We start from the raw sequence: 22,068 nt of genomic DNA on the forward strand, positions 1-22,068 counted from the left end.
TAAATGAAGGAAATGCATAATTTCTGATGAGTGTGGGAAATGATTAAAATCAATGTGATTCATTCTGAAATATATCCATATGGAATGTTTTTTTTTTTAAAAAAACTGGGTCATTGAACTTGTGGCTGGATTGTGTTTCCGCCAACATTCTGCGGCCTTCAAATATGTCCTTCCAGACCAGTGATGTACACTACATGATGATGAACCAGTGTAAAACTTTGGTTTCCGTGCAAGCTGTATCTTGCCAAGTTCAGGATGGCCCAACTCCATGTTAGCATAAGAGTTCTTGAATTTGGAAGAGACTTCAAGCAGGGTACCTTTCTACCAAAAAGGACAGACAGATATACCTGGCTCTTGGCCCTGTAGCCGGCGATTCTGGACCACGGCAAGAAGTTGCTCAGCTGCTTGATTCACACTCATGTAGCGTGGCGGCTCAAAGATTTTCTTTCCCCTGACAGAGAAAATTGACAATGTCAAAACGAGGAGCGCATACATCCGAGTCATTTGGGATTCACGAGCACAACAAACTGACATTTGTACTAGTCGGTTTGCACCCTGCCTTTTGTTCAACAAATGTTGGTTAAACACAAGTCTTAGGCTGGGTTGGCTCACCGCACTAACAACTGAAAAGCTGTAAATTCAGCAGACGAAAACATATTGATGTACTCTTCTCTTCACTGGCCTAGCTGTAGATGGGCATTAAAAGCTGCGTCCAATGTTTATGTCATTGGGAACAGAGATCATTCTTAGGCAGTTCTGTGGCTGTTTTGAAGCTTTTAACCAAGGAATTACAGCCTGCGTGATTCAGTTGAATGTATTCTCCCCTTCTAAAGGAGGTGCCATATGTTTACTCTTCCAGTACAATCCCAGCCATGGCTATTCCTCAGCCCCCTCAGAAGTGGTGTTACTTCCCCTGCATCATTGACTGTGCTATTCATGCCAAGTTGAAAGGAAAGCCTGTATTTTTCTACCATATACTCTAGAGTTGCATAATTATAGTCCCCCAAATCCAGTGTTCAAGAGTTGTTTTCAGCAAAGTTTGCCAACCCTGGACTTGGCCAAGCAGAGTTATGAAGAAGTTCCAAAATAAATCTTCCCCCAAGATTGTCAGTCCATCTGAATATGAAGCTAAACCAAAGTAAGGATGTGTCCAGAAACTGTCAACTGTTCCATAAGATGAGCTGGCAAAGAGATTAAGGAATGCAGACTGATCCACCCAGATTAGAAATACTGAACAACTGGGAATGGGAAAATATTATACCGCAGATAAAATGACTTAGATCAGAGCTAATATTGCTCTGTTCACTTTTTTAAAGTGAGAGACAGCTAATACATGTTAAATACTACATGAATTAAATTTGCTTATGGAGCAGTTTATCTTTAATAGAAGAAAGATGATTAAAAAAGGTTTGGCCAATGACATTTTATTGCCTGAAGCAAAGGGCAAGTGATGCCTCCAATTCCAGCTAGTACAGTGGTTCTCAACCTTTTTAATGCCGCGACCCCAACCGGTCGTAAGTCGAGGACTAAACCGGTCGTAAGTCGAGGACTAAACCGGTCATAAGTCGAGGACTAAACCGGTTGTAAGTCGAGGACTACCCAACCGGTCGTAAGTCGAGGACTTTCTCTGCCCGGGAGCGCCGCGCATGCGTGGTTCCGCCCCCTGCGCCGGCCGAGGCGTAGCTGGCAAACGGCAGAGACGGAGCAGGCCGACCACCAGCTGGCCCAGCCCAAGGGAGGTAAGGCACCCGCCGGAAAAGGGGGGAAAAAATGGCAGACAAAAAAAATGGCGGACAGCCTTGCTTGGTGACCCCCATGAAATGGTCGATCGACCCCAAATGGGGTCCCGACCCACAGGTTGAGAACCACTGAGCTAGTACAAGTCTTTAAAAGTACTTAAAACTACAAGGAGAAATGTCTGGCCTAGTTATCTGGAGGAACTCCCTGACTGTGATGAGCAATTTTCCGCTGGAGGTCTTCAAAAAGAGACTGAACAGTCATCTGTCAGAAGTGATCTAGTGTATCTTGCACAGTGCAAGAGTTGGACTCAATATTCTTTAAGACCCTATCCAACTAGATGTTATGAAAGCCAACGGTGCTGTCTCTTGGACACCAACTTCTGGTGATGCTTCCTGAGGTAGATGGTGTTTCATCCTACAATGTGATCACACTGTTGTGAAGACGACCAAATTGGCTACTGTTGAAAGCTGTGGCAAGCCTCCTGGGAATGGATGCAACCAGAAGCCAGGCCTCTGCATTTCAGAGAAGCTGAGAATTGATTGCAGCATTGTTTCTCATTGTTCAAAGCTTTCGACTGGATTCAGCTGATGAGAAAAACATATTTGCAACCGATTTCAGGATCTTTAAAAAAGTTCATACAAAGGTAAGGTCTGGGTGCATATTTATTCCAGATTCCCTACAAATATTTAAATCTAATACTTGTAGAAATACACTTGAGAGGATTCCAGTGGGCTTCAGTTATGATTTAACTTCGCTATTAATCTGTCCCATAACCCAGAGTATGAATGATCACAATTCCTTTCCATCTCCTGCTTTAATTATGTATGTGTGTAGTCCTACAGGGTCCTATAATAGTTATTCAACTTTCAAGTGCTACACACTACTCACTGCCACATGCTGATAATCAACACATAGCAACACAACTTACCTCATGAGATTCTCCACTGACTGCTCTTTTACTTTAATGTCTGCAGAAAAACGTAAGTGTCATACACTGGAAGTTCATTTTTATAAAAACTATTAAGACTCAAGATTTAATTTTTCCCTCGCACATGATACAGAAATATGCCCATGGACTGTCCTCTCGGACCCATTTCTGCACGTATGATCTTACAAACTCTGTTCCCAAAAATATTTTTTTAAAAAATAGGACTAATTCCAGCTAGCCAGCACCATTATATTCATTGCTCTATTGTATTGTCCAATACATGGTTAGCATTTTGTTGCTGCGTAACATATTCATTGTCTTTGGGCTGCTCTAGAATGTACTGTATGTATGTGAGGTGGGAAGGAATTTATTTACACCTTACATTTATTATTTTTATAAAGAACCCAAGGTGGCAAACATACTAATATTCTTTCCACCTGCTATTTTCCCCACCACAAAATCACAGTGAGGTGGGCTGGGCTGAGAGACTGGCTCAAAGTCACCCAGCCAGCTTTTGTGCCTAAGGCAGGACTAGAACTCACAGTCTCCTGGTTTCTAGACCAGCACCTTAATTACTAGACAAAACTGGCTATTAATTAATTAATTAATCTCCCCTCCAAAAACTCTTTTGCAAAAATAATTCCAGAATATCTCTACTCAATATTAATACATAACAAGCAGTGATTTTTCACAAACGGCTTGGTATTCAGGATCCCAGGCAATGTCCTCGAAGGAGTTCTAATCTTCTTTTCTCCTTCCCAGTTATCTGTTTAGGGGGCTCTCCAAGCATGCTATAGTAATGAGCAGGTTCTGTCTTTTGGAGATGCTTTTGCTGGGCTTTTTCCCTCAGACTTCTTCCAATACTGAGATGGACATTGACACATCCTTATGTGTTTGGATTGGCTTCATAAGGATCACTCTTAGAGGATGAATTGCTGCTAGTATATAACTCGGCGTGTAAGACATAGTCCATTTTTCATAATTAAAAAGATTTCTTTTTGCATTAGACCTAAGTACCAATCTTAATTGAAGTCTGTTAGGTAGAAATCAGCTTTAATAAGTTCAAGCTGTACCATCTGGAACCAAATGGGTGTTTATAGGTTTTAAGGCTGAAGCCATCAATAACATACTTGAAGTTTTTCATCTTATCTTCCAGTAGGAAAACATATTGGGTGTCATACTTCCTTCAGATCATTAGTTATTGAATTTGATACCCTATTAAGCATAAGCAGTATGGATGAGCTATGAGGAGGAGCCATGGATGCAAATATAAGTGTTGTTTTGTTTCTATCAGCTGCCTGCTTCTTGGCCAGTGAGAGCCACTTTAGCAGGATAAAAACTGGAACTGTAGATACTGCATTGGCCTCCAATCATTTATGAATATAATTCAAAGGGCTAATATCAGGAGCAAGCAACCAGATCCACTTGTGAGGGTTTCAAGTCAGCAACTTTTATTGTGTTCTATGTATAATCCATGACTCTCCCCAAACCACTTGGAACTTGTGCCTTTTATGGCTGTGCAAACTCAAGGCTAGTTCCCTGCTTGACCCCTCCTCCCCTGCCTGGCTGGGAGTTTCCCAACAGGTATTAACATCTACAACCCTCTGCACTCAAGTCTTAGGTATCTTAGGGATTGTCTCCTTCCACCTGAGCCTGCCTAACCTGTGCACTCCAATCAGAGAGAGAATGCTTCTGGCTCCCCCATTCCAAGTAGGATAAGAGCAGATTTGCTCAGTGGCCTCATTCCGCCTCCCCTCCCTCTTTGGATGGCTACTCCAGTCTCCTCCTCCCAGATTTAAAGAAGACAGTCTTTAAAGCAGCATTGGGTGGTGTTGGATTATAATGGGCTATTTATGGTAGCTTTATCCAATTGCTTGTGAGTGAGATTACTGGACTTGTTTTATGGATTTTTACTGTGAATCATCCAAAGTTATGTGATGTGATGGTAAACACATAATTAATTAAAGAACATTCCAAGTTTGTTTGTTTGTTTTTCTGCAAGAATCAAATTGCCCTCTCTTTGTATTTTAGTTTCATTTTTATCCAGTGTTTATTTCATTCTAGTCATTTAAACTCTGGATCTAATTCATTTTCCATACACAGCCAATTACTTCATAACTGCATTTTAATTTTTAACCAGCTGTTCACACATCTTCACAGATCAACATTCCTGACGTGGAACTTTTGCTATGATAAAGTGAATTAATCAATGACCGTATTCATACACTGAGCTAAGCCATAATACATTTGGATCTTGATGTGTGGGCCAAGCAACTGTAATTTGCACACCAGGCTTGCAGCTGAGCGCTTTATGTGAACCCAGCCAATCATGATTTATTTACAAATGGATATCCTAGAGTAGCTTAGCATAATGCGGAAAGATCATTAATAAAATGCTTGAGTAATTTTCCTCAATATTTTTTTTTAACTTAAAAGGTGTGCGTGTGTGTGGGCTGTGTGTATGTATGCGTGTATGAAAAACAAACTGTATCCAATGGGCAGATTCAATCTTCCCTAATCTTTTGCCCTTTGGATGACTGGACTATAGTTCATATAGAGGCTTGTGTTGAGGCTTGTGGGAATCTAAATTTGATGTATCTGAGGGCACCAGGAAAGAATTCATGTAGCTGAGAAAATGGAAGGAAACTGAGAATGGAAGTTTCAAGAAAGGAGGAAGAGAGGCCGAGCATTGTCCAAAACATTTGACAGGCTGATGTATACAGAAAGACCCCAACTTCTTTCATTCAGCATTAATCACAGGGAAGAAATGCAATTTTAAATCTCTCTAGCTCTCGGAAAATGCCAAATTGCCAACATCTGCGCAGTTGAAATAGTTATATGGCTGTTGCAGCATTTCAATAATTGAGGAACAATTCCAGTCAATTCCCCAATGTATAAATTACCTCCAGACCAATTTCTGCAGCAATCATGTTGACTGATTATATGCTGGCAAAATTCAGTTTTTTCCAAAACATGCAGAGAGATTGTCTTTGGACTTAGAGGTTTTGGGATATAATGCTGGAACTCCTGGCTTGTAATCAAGAAAAGCAACTGAGGTCGTTAAGACTGTTAGTTGCTAGCAAGAACTCACCACCAACCTACGATTCCTGAAAAGGCTACAGTTAAATCAACCCAAGTATTTAAAGAACACCGAGTGAGCTAATTACATCAGTCCAATTTCCATCTGATAACAATTCCATATGTGTTTGGCTCTGTAGAATGTCTCTCGCTTATATGTTAAATCCAATTTTGTCTGAAAAGTCTGCTACAATTTTTTTTTTTAAAAAAAATCATGCCTAGTTACAAAATCCATTGGGCTGCTTCCTGTTTTGCAGACCAAGTCATTGATAGTTTTAAGAAAATTACAGAAATATCAGAAACAATGAGCAATTTTGTTTTCCCTCTATAGTAGATGACACTTATCTTATATATATTACTGTTAAAACTCAGAAGCAGGATCAGTAAGTAGTTTAGCAATTCCAAGTGAAGGGATGGCCTTGCTAAAACTTTATTTTAAACATTTCTTTTAGACATTCTAGGATCAGCTCCCTAATAATGGAAGCACATTTGTGTGACCCTCTTAACTGTAATTTAAGACTTCTTATAGTGTAATTCTGGGGCAATTTAAAACTCTTGGCTCTGCAATATTCAGTTATTATTCAGACTCCAGTTTCATTGCATCTTGGTGCTAGATAAGGAGTATACATTTCTTAAAATTAGGGATTTGGTGGGTGGGGAGACTTAAGACTTCTACTTCTTCCAAATGTTAAGAGAACACTGCAATTGATTACTATACAGGCTAATTTAGATTATGTAAGTCTAGCAATAACCCTTTTCCCACCCTATTCTACTAAACTTTAGATGAACATTTCCATAAAGAAAAAAAAGCCTGAAATAAATTCTGCCCTGGGGCAAATATAAGGGGAAGGCTAGGCAAATGCTATTTTTGGCTTATATTTTTCAGTGAATAAAATGGTGTCTGGCTTGCTTAGATTTAAAAAAAACAACCAAATACAATACTTTCCTTCTAGTATCACAAATATAGTACATCCCCCCCCACAAAAAATTATTGCAAATGTATTAGATATATTCAAACGTAAATCAGTGATGCTAATCTAGGGATTTGGATTTTTCTTTTAAAACAGTGCTCGCAAAGGATGGGAACACATTTAGACTGGCAATAACATATATATTTTTGGCACCTTTGTACTAAATTCTATTATGGGATAAAGGTGGTCAAATTTGGAATAATATCTGCCCAGAGATCCAAGTGGCTCCCTCCCAGGAGACGTACTGGATATCTTTTTAAAACTTGGCTGTTCTCCCACATCTTAGGAAGTCCGCTTGTGTTTTGTGATCTACGATCTTCCTGGACGTATGCAATTTTTTTCCTGATTAGTTTCTATCCTTTTAAAAATTTAAGTCACTCGGAGTTATTCTGGCGTCACATGGCTTCTAAATAAAATAAATTAATAAATATTGTATACAATGTTCGATTAAATTTTTGTGCCATGTAAACACAGCCAAGACCTGTTACAAGGTTAAAAATGGGTCCAACAGGATCTATTTTCTAAAGTTGCTTTCTTTAATAGTTGTATCATTACTATGTTTTGATTAACTAATATTTCTTCAAGATCCAGTGAAAGTTGGGATTGCTCTTACGAGAACTGTGAGGATCGCTTCACTGGCTACATCAGACATGTCAAACACAAGGCCCGGGGGCCGGATGCGGCCCGTGAAGTGGTTTCATGTGGCCCACGAAGCCATCCTGGAAACAGTGAGGGAACGCCCCCCTCTGCCTTGGTCCTGGCCCAGGCCAGCCGGGAGCCAATGTACAATTTTTTGGTAGCCATCTATGCTGAAACGTATTCAGTCTTAGCTCCATAAGCCCCCCCCCGCATGGCCTGAGAGGAACAGTGAGGCTCCTCCAGTGGACCATGCCTTGGCACTTGCCCTGGTCCCACCCCCTTTTACCAGAGACCCTCAGATCTATCCCACTCCTGCCCAGGCCCCCACAGGCACCTTTGACACGAACGATGTAGAGCTGGCCACACCCACTCCATCCACGCCCACCCAGTAGGCCACACCCACCCTGGCCACACCCACCCAGCCCCCTGAGGGCAACCACAATGCTGATGCGGCCCTCAATGAAATTGAGTTTGACACCGCTGGGCTACATAGAGCTGGACCACCAGAGAAGGACTCTTTCACCATCACAATGACACTTTTGGGGGGGTGGTAATTGGGCTGGGGGCTTCCTTTTCCTCTCCTTCCTGAGCTTTTTTCTTTTCATTTCTTATTGGGTTTTTTTTTTTTTTACTTTGGGAGTCTTTTCATTTGAAGAACAGATGAAGTATATAAGCAACTAACCGATATATTAGCACAGGCAGCAGCCATGCATGGAAAAAGATGCTCATCCCTTTTTCCATTTCTCTTTTACCTACAATTTGATGCTTCTCGTCTCATCAGAAAGAACTATTCAATTATTCACAAAAATGCAGGAGTTCGCACTAATGAAGCACGATAACGGACAGCATATTTATGACAAACGCGTAATGCAAAAATTCTGAGTGATGTACAGTAGGAGCAATTTAAAAAGACATCCAACAATTGCTTGAATTAAAATCTCACAATGATATCAGAGAGAGAGAGAGAGAGAGAGAGAGAGAGAGAGAGAGAGAGAGAGGGAGAGAGAGACCAGGTGCAAATGTTTCTTACCAAGTAGGCACAGTGTGTGCATCCCATTTTTTCTGTTTTTTATAATTTTGTCAAAAAAACTCTCAGGCTTCCACGTGTCTGTCCAGAATACAATAGAAACTGTTTCTCCAAAGTTATAGAGCTGTAAAGGAGGGAAAAGAGGAAAGAAAAATCTGTAATCACCATTATACTGTCAACCAGAAAGTAATACAAAAAAAACCTGGTTATAAACATTCGGTGTTGTGGGACTTTCCAAGCGTACTGAGAATCATTGAATTATGGTTATTTTTACATGTCAAAAGACAATGTGTGGAACCAAATGAAGTACATTGGCCAGAGATGTTTTTGAAAATTACTCCTACACATGACCTGGAAGTGCTCCAATTTCTTCTTGGCCTATTCTTTCTATTTTAAAATGTGGTATAACTTAACGCAAAGTAGTAGTTTGGATTAGCAGTAGTAGTAGCAGCAGCAGTAGTTTGGATTAGGACCACAGAGAATTAGGCTCCAATCTATTCTCAGACAATCAGCCTCTGTGGATGACTTTGGGTCACACACTATGTCTCAACTCAACCAATCTCACAGGGTTTTCCTATAGAGAAAAAGAAGGAACTGCTACACTAGATGCTATTGGTTTTTAAGTCCCGTCAAAAATTAGTGACTAAGTGGAACTTCCAGAGGAAATATGGCAAACAGGAGACAGCTCTGAAAAAGCGGCATTGACGACCATGGCAAAGACCAGGAACCGGTGGGTAGATCAGTTCCTTAGAACCTTTGCAGAGAAGAAGAAGACGAGAGAGCAACGACATGGACTCTGAAGGCTGCTTCACTGCAGGACAATGATTTTCCATGGTTTTGAGCACTGGCAGATGATGGGATCCGCCATTTTGCTTGCAATTACGTTGGAGTCTTTTAAAAAAAAAAAATTAAGTTCGCAAACTTCATTTTTTAATCCCTTTCAGAAAATGCCTGCTATCCATCTTAAAACTATTAGAGACCTTCAAAAGGACAACGTTGAAAAGTCTCCATCGGCTGAATTTATCTTCAACTCCGAAGGAAAGAAAACCTAATTACAAGCTGAAGAGTTTTACAGAGTTTGAAATAAACAGCAAAGATCTAAGAATGGATAAGTACCCAGATAAATTACAATATTGGCTTTTACTGTAAGATGTTGGAATTGACTACAAAAAGTAAACAACTTCTTGTGGGAAATGCTATCCTGGTTATTGCAAGTCATAACAAAAGATAAATGATGATTTTAGAAACTGGACACTAGAGGGGACTAAAGATTTTAAGCAGAAGAAAAACAATACAAAGATGATGTCAGTTAATACTGGGACTTGCAAAATGACACTAAATGTTGTCAGAGATTTTAAAGGAGATATTTGAAAAATGTAACCAAAGGCTAGTGATTACAATATCAACACTGTCAGTAACGAAGTCTGCTTTTACGGATAAACTATCTATAAAAAATGTTAACAAAGGAGTGACAGATGTGGAACAAATTTTATCTGAGAAGATAAAGTAGGGAATGTGGAACTACAAATGACAATCCAAGAGAATGATTTGCAAAAGATATACAAGATATACTAGATATACAAACTTTACTGAACTTTTAAAAATTAAACATAAATGATAAACAAGAGAATGACCTGGATGATGTTTTCTTGTTGGATTTACAAAAGAGGCTTCTTAAAGCCTTGGAAAATCTATGCAGTGGGATAATGAAGAATTGAAAATAAATCAAATTCCATATTTGATTGAATTAAAGATTAAGACAGTGAGAAATAAAAGGAAAAATATAAANAGAGAGAGAGAGAGAGAGAGAGAGAGAGAGAGAGAGAGAGAGAGAGAGAGAGAGAGAGAGAGAGACCAGGTGCAAATGTTTCTTACCAAGTAGGCACAGTGTGTGCATCCCATTTTTTCTGTTTTTTATAATTTTGTCAAAAAAACTCTCAGGCTTCCACATGTCTGTCCAGAATACAATAGAAACTGTTTCTCCAAAGTTATAGAGCTGTAAAGGAGGGAAAAGAGGAAAGAAAAATCTGTAATCACCATTATACTGTCTACCAGAAAGTAATACAAAAACTGGTTATAAACATTCGGTGTTGTGGGACTTTTCAAACGTACAAGAATCATTGAATTATAGTTATTTTTACATGTCAAAAGACAATGTGTGGAACCAAATGAAGTACATTGGCCAGAGATGTTTTTGAAAATTACTCCTACACATGATCTGGAAGTGCTCCAATTTCTTCTTGGCCTACTCTTTCTATTTTAAAATGTGGTATAACTTAATGCAAAGTAGTAGTTTGGATTAGTAGTAGCAGCAGCAGCAGCAGCAGTAGTTTGGATTAGGACCAGAGAGAATTAGGCTCAAATCTATTCTCAGACAATCAGCCTCTGTGGATGACTTTGGGTCAGTCACTATGTCTCAACTCAACCAATCTCACAGGGTTTTCCTATAGAGAAAAAGAAGGAACTGCTATACTAGATGCTATTGGTTTTTAAGTCCCGTCAGAAATTAGTGACTAAGTGGAACTTCCAGAGGAAATATGGCAAACAGGAGACAGCTCTGCAAAAGCGGCATTGATGACCATGGCAAAGACCAGGAACCGGTGGATAGATCAGTTCCTTAGAACCTTTGCAGAGAAGAAGAGGACGAGAGAGCAACGACATGGACTCCGAAGGCTGCTTCATTGCAGGACAATGATTTTTCATGGTTTTGAGCACTGGCAGATGATGGGATCCGCCATTTTGCTTGCAATTACGTTGGAGTCTTTAAAAAAAAAACATTTAAGTTCGCAAACTTCATTTTTTAATCCCTTTCAGAAAAATGCCTGCTATCCATCTTAAAACTATTAGAGACCTTCAAAAGGACAACGTTGAAAAGTCTCCATCGGCTGAATTTATCTTCAACTCCGAAGGAAAGAAAACCTAATTACAAGCTGAAGAGTTTTACAGAGTTTGAAATAAACAGCAAAGAGCTAAGAAAGTTTTTGATCTAAGAATGGATAAGTACCCAGATAAATTACAATATTGGCTTTTACTGTAAGATGTTGGAATTGACTACAAAAAGTAAACAACTTCTTGTGGGAAATGCTATCCTGGTTATTGCAAGTCATAACAAAAGATAAATGATGATTTTAGAAACTGGACACTAGAGGGGACTAAAGATTTTAAGCAGAAGAAAAACAATACAAAGATGATGTCAGTTAATACTGGGACTTGCAAAATGACACTAAATGTTGTCAGAGATTTTAAAGGAGATATTTGAAAAATGTAACCAAAGGTTAGTGATTACAATATCAACACTGTCAGTAACGAAGTCTGCTTTTACGGATAAACTATCTATAAAAAATGTTAACAAAGGAGTGACAGATGTGGAACAAATTTTATCTGAGAAGATAAAGTAGGGAATGTGGAACTACAAATGACAATCCAAGAGAATGATTTGGAAAAGATATACAAGATATACTAGATATACAAACTTTGGACTTGAAAATTTTTAATTTGTATTTACTATTTGTTCTCTTACTGGACCTACTACAAAAGAACAACCTAAATGTTTTCTCCGAAGAATTTCGGAACCTTTTAGATACGTCACCCTATTACTTCTTAACTTTTATTTAGTTTAAGGTATAAACTAACTTAATTTCTAATTCTGTCACTCTTTATTTTCCTTTTTATATTTGTTGGTTTACTTGATCAAGGTTAAAATAAGAAGTGGGATATGGGATGAAGAGATATCTGATTAAGGATCTGAAGCGTTATTAAATTTGTTTATAATTGTGGTCAAGGTTGCAAATCACTTCCTTATATATATATATTTTTCTTTATTCTTCATTTTCTTTTTCTTCCTTCATTTGCTTTTTTCCTGCACTTTTTATTCTTTCTTTCCATTATATTTTCTTTCTCTAAATTTACTTTGTGTTAGCTTTTACTATTGTAATTAGTAAAAGCCAATACAAATTAAGCTCTTAATCATTCTTCATATCCTTAAACAGGTGTCTCTTTATCCCATATTCCATTCTTTATAAAAGGATTAAATTAAAATTCTTAATAAAATTATATTTTAAAAAAGCAACTGAGTAAATTTGAAGATGGAATAAGTTCTAAAACAGGCACTGAGTAACTACTAACAGGCTATGCAAGTACACTGGCTTGCATCATAGGCTTTGAATTTAACGTAGGGAAATCTGCCTTCCTTGTTTAAAAGAGTGGATCTCTACCACTCATTGTGCAATTCAAGTTTTAAAATACATCTAATCACTAAGCCATTATTAGGAAACAAACCTGCAATCTATACACACAGGATTATAATACAGGATGCTTATTAGTAATATTCATTTATTTTATCTGTTTATTTAAATAATATTGGCTCCCATATCTCAGACACCTTATGAAAAGCGTGATAAAATAAGAAGATACAAACTGAAATAACAATAACATAAACACTGCAAAATCCAAACATAACATAAATTTTCCAGCCATTAAAATATGAAAAGGATTAAAAGGGTGGAGGAGGGAGTAGAATAGAATATCTTTATTGTCATTGTGTAACTTACAACGAAATTAAGTGCTGTCCACAGTGCACACTACACACAGGTAAAAAAAACCACAAATAAGAACATACATTATATACCCACATCTTTTACATTCTATTCACCATTGCGCTGCTCCTAATATTGCACTTCAATGTTGCACTACACAGTAGTATTTAATATGGTTACAGCTCTGGGATACAGCTTTTCAGCCCATTTATCTTTGTTTTTATTATCCTGTACCCTCTGCCAAATGGCCATAGTTCAAAGAAGAAGAAGAAGTGGCCATAAGGATGGAAAAGCAAGGGGAGATGTCCTACTTCTGAATTGGCATTCAATTCAGTGGGTATCATAATGCATGAAGGAACCCTCACTGCAATGGCCAGGAACAAGAAGATACTGCTCAAGCAGAAAAAAACCTATACAAAACTCTTATGGAAGAGGCAACACTCCTTTTGTATCCAGGAGACAATACAGGCACTCCTCAGTTTACAACCATTCATCTAATGACCGTCCTGATGCTTACAACTGTTGCAGCATCCCCAGGGCCATGTGATCAAAATTTGGGGCAATCAGCATGAGTTTATGATAGTTGCAGCATTCTGGGGGCAACCTGATTGATCTCGGCAATCTTCCCAGCTGGCTTCTGAGAAGCAAAGTCAACGGGGGAAGTCAGATTTGTTTTAAGAACTGGGGTGATTCACTTAACAACCGTGGCAAAAGCAGATCATAAAAAAGCAGGGGCGGCTGCTCACTTCACAACTGCCTCAGTTAACAATGGAGGTTTCAGCCACAACTGTGGTGATAAGTCGAGGACTATCTGTACTGAACTGGCCTGTAGGAAGGTTTCACTGCCCTAATTTTATCACATTTTGACAGCTCAAATTTGCCTGATCATCCATCCATCCATCCATCCCTCCATCCCTCCATCCATCCTTTTATGCAGCCCATCTCCTCTATAAGGTGACTCAGGGCTGCTTACGGATAAAAGGCAAATAGGAAAATAATGAAAGTAAGGATTTAAAGTATTAAAAATAATTAGTATTATGAAGATATTGAAACATCCACCCATCCATCCTTTATGCAGCCCATCTCCTCTTTAAAGGGGACTCACGGCTGGCTGCCTACGGATAAAAGACAAATAGAAAAATAATTAAAATAACTGTTGAAATTATTAAACATAATTAGTATTTTTAAGATATGAAAACTATGCAAGGTAAAAATCCTTGCTTTGTGCAAGAAGACCAAGATGTGGTTATTGTACTGGACAAGCCATGCTTGAGAAGAGAACGGAAGGACACTTAGCGAAGGGCGTGTTTTTGCAATGGGCCAAAGTTATTAGGATTTGGGAAAATAATTTGGTTTAGAGCAGGGGCCTTCGAATCCTGCTGGTTTAGAGAGAAGGTTGTTGAGCGAATCCAGCTTCCCTCATTAACTTTGCTGGTAAAAAACCGGTTGGGAAGGTTGCAAATGGAGATCACAGGATCCTGGGATGCTGCAACCCTCATAAATATGTACCGGTTGCCAAGCACCCAAACTTCGATCACATGATCAGGGTGATGCTGCAATGGTGGTAAACATGAAGACCAGTCTTAATTAAGAGGGTTTTTTTTCCAGTGCTGCTGTAATTTCAAATGGTTGCTAAGTGAATGGCTGTAAATTGAGGACTACCTGTATTCATAGACTGAAGACATAATGTTGTTTGCGATTTATGAATAAGTTGTTTACAAACTCAAATTATGTACAAATTATGTCCTAGAAGAGATAAACTCCGACTGCTCTTGAGAAGGCCAGATCCTGAAGTTGAAACTCAAATACTTTGGCCACCTAATGAGAAGGAAGGACTCACTGGAGAAGAGCCTAATGCTGGGAAAGATTGAGGGCAATAGAAGAAGGGGACGACAGAGAATGAGGTGGCTGGATGGAGTCACTGAAGCAGAAGGCGTGAGCTTAAATGGACTCCAGAAGATGGTAGAGGACAGGAAGGCCTGGAGGAACGTTGTCCATGGGGTCACAATGGGTCGGACATGACTTCGCAACTAACAACAGCAACAACAAAATATCATCCTATACGGAAAGCTTTATAAGCCTGGGCATGTTTGCCTAGAAAGTCTTACAATATATATTTACAACACACACACACACAGACACACCTTTTTCTTTCTGTTACTGCTTTGTTATTTTTCTCTTTGGTTCGTTAAAAACATTTTTTTTAAAAAAAAATTTGGAGGGCTATACTTCGTATAGAGAATCCTGGTTTAATTCTTGCAATCCTAAAACAGAGTTAGGAAAGGGCACACCATGTGATCTTGGATTTACAGCTATCAGCACTGATCTGGGAAAGCTGGTCTGCAGGCTTCCTCCAGGTGGCCCCTCCCTGAACAGTTCCAACGAGGAACAGCAAGTCTAAGGAGAAAAGCACCACTGAGTTGGAAGGTGCTGCTCCTACAGACAGCCCATGTGTGCTACTTGAAGCATTGCTGAATACAGCTCTGCAGACTCAGAGCTGTCCCCAGGTGTATGGTTTCCTCCGCATTCTTGCTAACACTTTTGGTTTTCCTCCCTGGCAACAGAGAATAAGGGGATTGCACAGAGGGAGACAGGAAAGGGGGATTGCACCGAGGGAGACAGGAACCGGAGAGGAATTGAATGGAAGTGAGAATGGATGGATGAGCTGGGATGAAAGGAGGCGGGGCCACTTTTGCCTCCAGGCCTAACTCCTTTGTTTGAGGCCTTATCCACTGCAGCCACAATGCAGCCCAACCACTGTTGCCTGGAAGATATACAGCCCTCTACCCTCAAACACTTTCACACACCCTCCCCCCCCCATCCTTTGCCTTGTAATGAGCCAGTCGCCTGAGTTTTGCACAAAATACTTTGCTTCATTCACACTCCTAGAACAGGGTGCTCCGCTGATGGTTCTTGGTATTTTAAAGGCTACACTTGGGTAAGTCGAACGAGAATGAGCAATCCAAGTTTTGCGTTTCACAACCAAAATTGCCCTGCCGGGAACTTGAGAAAAAAAAAGTTACTCAAGTTTTTTTGCGGGGAAAGGTCAAAATGCAACTTTTAACTCTTCAATGTTTCTCAAAATACTTGGTTTTGCTTCCCCTACCAGAGTAGTTGGACGCCTTTTTAGAAGCTGACTTATCATTGGGATTTATGCAACTCTTCTCTATACTGTCCTAGTTCAATTGGTAAGGAAGAAATTAGCACATTTTGAATATGTGGCCCAAATATTTGGGCAGCGAATTAGAGTGGAAAGGAAAATGAAAATGAAAATAGGAGAGCTGTTCAACGTTGACAGATATTAAGAGTTACAGTGCAATCCAGTAAAACGAGTCAAAGACAGTGACTGAAAAGAACTGTACATTCTTAAACATTACACTTCAGTAAGAGCTAGCTTGGTGGAGTGGTTAGGCACCAGGCTAGAAACCACAAGTTCTAAGCCTATCTTAGGCATCAAGGCAAGGCAAGAAGTGATGGGTGTAATTGAAGAAAGATCCAACTTGGAACTAAGAAGAAATTTCCTGACATGGAGAGCAATTAACCAATGGAATAGCTTGCCTCCTGGAGTTGTGGGTGCTCTATCACTAGAGGTCTTCAAGAAATGATAGGACAGCCATTTCTCTGGGATGGAATAAGGTCGCCTGCCTTGAGTAGGGGGTTAGACTAGAAGACATCCCTATGATTCTAGGATCTTATAAAAAAAAACTCTATAGGAGCTAGTCTGGGCAGCTGCCAGGAGATTCAAAGACACCAAAAACAATCATGTGGTTAAGCAAGATCAATCATGCAAAGAATGTAGAAGAGTTATCATTTGAGCTAGATGTTCTGCTCAGGTATTCTTTCCACCTGTAGGGACAATACCTGCAAGGTAAATTTAGGTTGTACCCCATGGCCCTACACAAGAATGGCCTGCTGGGCTTTTAATCTACCAGAGAGTAACAAGGAAGCAAACATAACCACAATCTGGATCTATTTTCAGAGAAGTCCCAATGAACATGTTGAAATATATTATTAATATGAATCTCTTTCTCTCTTTCAGTGTGCTACCTCATGTTCTTGTTCTTCAAATCACTTATGTGAATAAACCTTGATGTAGAGAGGAATGATCTTTTTTATTAAGTTATTTAAATAAATAGTTAAATTTATATGCCATCCATTTCACTGACCTGTCAAGCAACTCTTTAACAAAGCAACAAGGAGTTAAATATAGCTTGAGTCCAAACCAAGAAGAAGAAATGTGTAAACCTCTTGGATTGACCCCTCCCTGCTTGCAATTCACAGAGTGAGTGTAAGAAAGGAGCAAGGCAAAACATAATCAGACTTGCAAAATTCTGTTACAATGGCTCATCTTATTAAGAGTAGATTTAGGCTTTTATGGAGACTGTTCCTGGTCTGGTTTACATCATAGGGCTTACACTGTATGATACTGTAATGGGAACAATTCTTCAGGGATTAAATTACTCAAGCTCTAGTCTAAGAGTCTTATAGGGAAAGAACTGTATTTTATATATAAATAGGAGATGGTGGGTTCAAATACTGTCTCAGCTATGATGATTTCTGTACGAATTTAATCCTAATGTACTTCACAGAATAGTTAAAAACTTATCAGACTTTTCAAATAGAACTTGACAGTGTAGAGCTTTGCAGTCAACTTTTTGATGGAAATAGATACTTCAGCACTTGAAATTCCACAGCAGAAGGGCAAAGAGGGAAAAAAAATGAACTGAATGCATGGAAAATGGGGATCCCAGCTACAGTTTTGTTCAGATAAGGTCACCAATGCTACACATTCAACTGCATTCAGTTGAAGTAGCATTTTATCCAGTAACCTGAAATGCTCCCTGATACATTGATATAATTTTGGACCTGTAAAACCAGGTAAAAGACAACAGGCAGCATTTTAGCTCTGCAGCAGTTGTCTCTGCTTAGGAATTTCTCTTCAATTTATCACTCCAAGGATGCGAGATCTGTCTTCTTTTGCAACCAGTCGTTTTAATTTCCAGATCGAATTGAGCTCTGATTTTTATCAGTAGACCGTTTTAAGATGTCCCTAATTTGCAGATGGTTATCACGGAGAAAATCTGTCTACATCGCCACTAAGAGACAACAATGACTTGATAGCATATAATCACTCAAATTTTCAGGTATGATTGTAAATACTTTTGTATACAAAAAGCTGATGTCAGGAAGCTTAATTCTCAGTTGTTTATTTCTGGCTTTCCACATATTCCATATATTGCAGTAAGCATTGTACAAACCTACGGCCAAGGCTGTATAACTGGCCCATTAGATTTTCTAGACATGTGCATCCAAGCGCCCTTCTCTGTGTTGCATGCATTTGTTTCTAGAAACATGCTGTAAAAAACAATGTTTCCTGCAATAGCTGTAAAAACTGTCCCTCATTACCAGCTTTTACCATGGGTGGGCACATCTAAACCACTAATTCTGCAACCAGATGAAACTAAAAGGATCCCATTTGTGTCTGTCAAAAGCTATCTAAAAAGTAAAGCCTCACATAGATGTTCTTGGTGACTGCTCATGCAGAACTCCGCTGGAAAGATGCCAAACCCACAGAATTTGTTAGAAACAGCGCATGAATTTTTTGCACAGGCAGCTTTGCCGGTAGAGGTTGAAGCAGTGAAAGAGTAGGTTTCAGTACAGAGTAATTATGAGATCTGAGTTGAGTTGGACATTAAGACACATAAATTGCTTCTATTTTCGGAAAGGAATTCGGGTGTCACTAAATTAAGAAACATCTTGGTTCTGCTGTTGCAAACTGTACAATGATCTTCAGGTAACATTTGAGGAATGATTGATGGAGAGAGGTTAGATATCATAACATAGAGATAAGGTAGAATTCAGCCTAGATTTCACCTGCTAAAGTGGGAGAGATTTAAAGCCTACAATATATCGCCTCAGACAGTGAGATGGTGGCATATAAATTTAATAAACGAATAAAGAAGAAAAACAGAGGAGGGAATGTCCTGCTTGCTCGTTGTTCACGGTTTTCTATTCAAAATAATTCTCCTCTATTTTAATAATATCTATATTTTAGCTTCTTTTCATTTTTTAATGAAATATATTAAATAATAGTTTATATATATATATGTGTCTCTGTGTGTGTGTGTTATCTATGTGCAGGGGTAGATGTATACTTTCTTTTGAGAGTAGGCAACAGAATTTCATTTTTAATGTGTGACAATGTGCTCACAATAAAAAATGACAATAAAGGTTACCTAACTTTACCTTTTCTTATCTTACTTATCTTTTAATTTTTAGTAAAGGAGGTAACCGGAAAACTGGCTTATGGCAAAATGCCCATTATTAAATTCACTACCCTTGAATCTCACACAGAGATAGATATAGAAAATAAATGTGGAAGGTGGCTGAAGCAAGTATTTCAGTTGAAAGCTAGCAGGGAGCCACATCGCCAGCTTTCCATCTGGTAAATGGGCTTTTTGGCGCTGACCACATCCTCATGTGACAGCTCATTTGTGACAGCGTCCTCAGGAGTCCCCTTGCAATTTAAGTGCATTTACCAGCTGGAAAAACTACCTCATCCTGACTGAAATGTAGAATAGGATACAAGTGGAACAAAAGATGCATTTACTATGATGAAACAATCCTCATATGCTATCCATACAGTTATACATTCCTGCATCTTTGCAAGCCATTTTGATTTCTTCAAGCTGGCCAGTGGAACAAGGAACAAAGGCAGTGATAAAATGTTGGAAGATACAAGAAGACACAGGGCCAGGATAGGGGAAGGAGCAGTGGTGGGATTCAGCCAGTTCGCACCACTTCGGCAGAACCGGTAGCTAATTTTTTGTTGCTCAGGCCCAGAATGGACTTCCGGAAGCGGCATCCACACAGAGAACCGGTTGTTCACATATTTGAATCCCATCATTGGGAAGGAGGCGTTACGCCTGCTATTATGTCATGTGAATCAACATCACGACCCAAGCATTCCAAACAACTGAGATAGCCCTGAACCCTAGATCAATGTTTTTCAAAGTTGGTAGTTTTTAAGATGTATAAACGTCAACTATCAGAATTCCCCAGCTAGCATGCTCATAGGGGAATTCTGGGAATTAAGTCCCACTTATCTTAAAGTTGCCAAGTTTGAATAACTCTACACCTTTGCAACCAGATAAATGTTTCGTAGAGGAGTATAAAAAAAAACAAAACACCTATAGGGCTGCCAATGCTAGGATCAGCCACAGGTTTATGTAACATCTGTTCTCATAGCAACTGTAGAAATTAAACTGGGTTGTGGTCTCCTAACCGTGATTGTTTAAGCCCAAATACCACTCCATAACAGCCATTAAAAAAAAGTTTTCAGAAATAACTATGCCCTTTTCAACTCTGCTCTGACATTTTAAAACCAGAAATGGGGGGGGGGGAGGATGCATATTCACATACCATAATGCAATAGCTTGACAGAAGTCATGAAGTAACTTTTCAAAACCAAGTATTTTTGTGGCATCCTTTCCCAGCATGGTTGCTGCATTAGGCTGTAAGAATAGTCAGTGCATTTTTCCAGGTCATCTTAAGCATTCATGGTTCCCATTTTCAGTGAGGATCAAAAACAGTATGTGTCAACCTTGGCAGCTGTGGATTCAATTCCCAGAATTCCCATGCTGGGGAACAACAACAATCTAGATAATTTAGTTTTTAATTATCTAGATTGTTATTGTTTCCCAGCATGAGAATTCTGGGAATTAATCTAAATTAATCAAACCCCTGATTAGGGGGTCAAGAAAACAAGATCTTTATGTCATTCCATAAATAAACAGAGGTTTCCAGCTATCTGATTAAGTCTGTAAGTACGTAGGGACAAACACAGAAATAATTTGTCAGTCTGCTGCAAAGAAAGAGATAAAAGCAGATACTCCTATCTGCTCTCCAAAGAGATCAGATGCTTCCAATTGTGCCTGGCACTAAATCATTCCCACCCACTGGATTATTGTAAAATACTGTCAACTGACATAGGTACAAGAATTTGGAGTAGAAACCCCATCACCCTCCACCTAATCAGATCACAATACCTAAATCAAATAGGTGAGTGATTATGTGAAAATGTTCTACCCTGGAACTAATATAGGTTTCCCCTCTCAACTGTAAAAATTACTCTAGAGGATATTTTTATTTGTTTACACTTGAGCGTCTCTTTCTTGATGCGATTTGAAAAGAACTATGGGAATTCACTACTCTTAATGGTCGTTCCAAGTTGACACACATTGCATGTATTACAATTGAACCAGAAAATTAGGGGTTCACCTTTATGTATGAAGGAATTAACATGTGGTTTTCTTTTGCTAGTTCAGAGCTAAACTCCTTGACCTCGACTCTACAATACCAAAGCTTTTTTAATGTTATTTTGCACAGATGATGACAGAAAGTCATGAGATTAAAATCTGTGCATCCCATCTCATTTGAAAAGCCTGTATTGTCAACCATAAAGATATATACTGCAGCATGTTTTTTTCAGTATATAAGACATTTTTTTTGTCTCTGCATACAACTTACAACTGTACTTGAGCCCAGAATTATGCTTGTATATCAAGACAGTCATTAAATGGGTCACCGTATCACCACACCTTGATTTTTACCACCATTTTTGCAGCAATTGTTAAACAAATTCATTTTACCCAATGGACATTTTTTTTTTTTGCTGGAAACAAGTGCCAAAAAAGCAGAAGAAAATGCCAAGCAGGGAGTGTGAGGCTGTCAGAACTCTGGAACTAGATCATAAATACATTTTGAGGGGTCCATCACAACTTCAAATGGTTGCTAAATGACCTGTCATCAAGTGAGGACTAGCTGCAATACCTGCCACTCTCAAGTATTAATAATAATAATAATAATAATAATAATAATAATAATAATAATAATAATAAAAAAGTTGGAAGGGACCTTGGAGGTCATCTAGTCCAACCCCCTGCTCAGGGAGGAAACCCTATACCATTTCAGACAAATGGCTGTCCAGTCTCTTCTTAAAAACTTCCAGTGTTGGAGCATTCACCGCTTCTGGAGGCAGGTTGTTCCACTGGTTAATTGTTCTAACTGTCAGGAAGTTTCTCCTTAGTTCTAGGTTGCTTCTCTCCTTGATCAGTTTCCACCCATTGCTTCTCGTCCTGCCTTCAGGCG

At 39.0% G+C, this 22,068-nt stretch overlaps 1 protein-coding gene across 3 annotated transcripts in view; it reads right to left on the bottom strand.

Annotated features, from left to right (window-relative positions):
• Positions 1–22,068, bottom strand: part of DPH5 (diphthamide biosynthesis 5) — a 37,220-nt gene that overhangs the window by 1,952 nt on the left and 13,200 nt on the right. For all 3 annotated transcript variants that reach the window (XM_015831607.1, XM_015831606.1, XM_015831609.1), the window contains exons 5-7: positions 10,259–10,379; positions 2,669–2,708; positions 348–451 (exon numbers count right to left, since the gene is read on the bottom strand). In XM_015831607.1, the coding sequence (XP_015687093.1) occupies positions 348–451; positions 2,669–2,708; positions 10,259–10,379 (265 nt within the window). The remainder of the gene's footprint in view (positions 1–347; positions 452–2,668; positions 2,709–10,258; positions 10,380–22,068) is intronic.

This window comes from Protobothrops mucrosquamatus, unplaced genomic scaffold (genome assembly GCF_001527695.2).
Source record: "Protobothrops mucrosquamatus isolate PMUCROS unplaced genomic scaffold, P.Mucros_1.0 scaffold_267, whole genome shotgun sequence".
NCBI classification, from domain to species: domain Eukaryota; kingdom Metazoa; phylum Chordata; class Lepidosauria; order Squamata; family Viperidae; genus Protobothrops; species Protobothrops mucrosquamatus.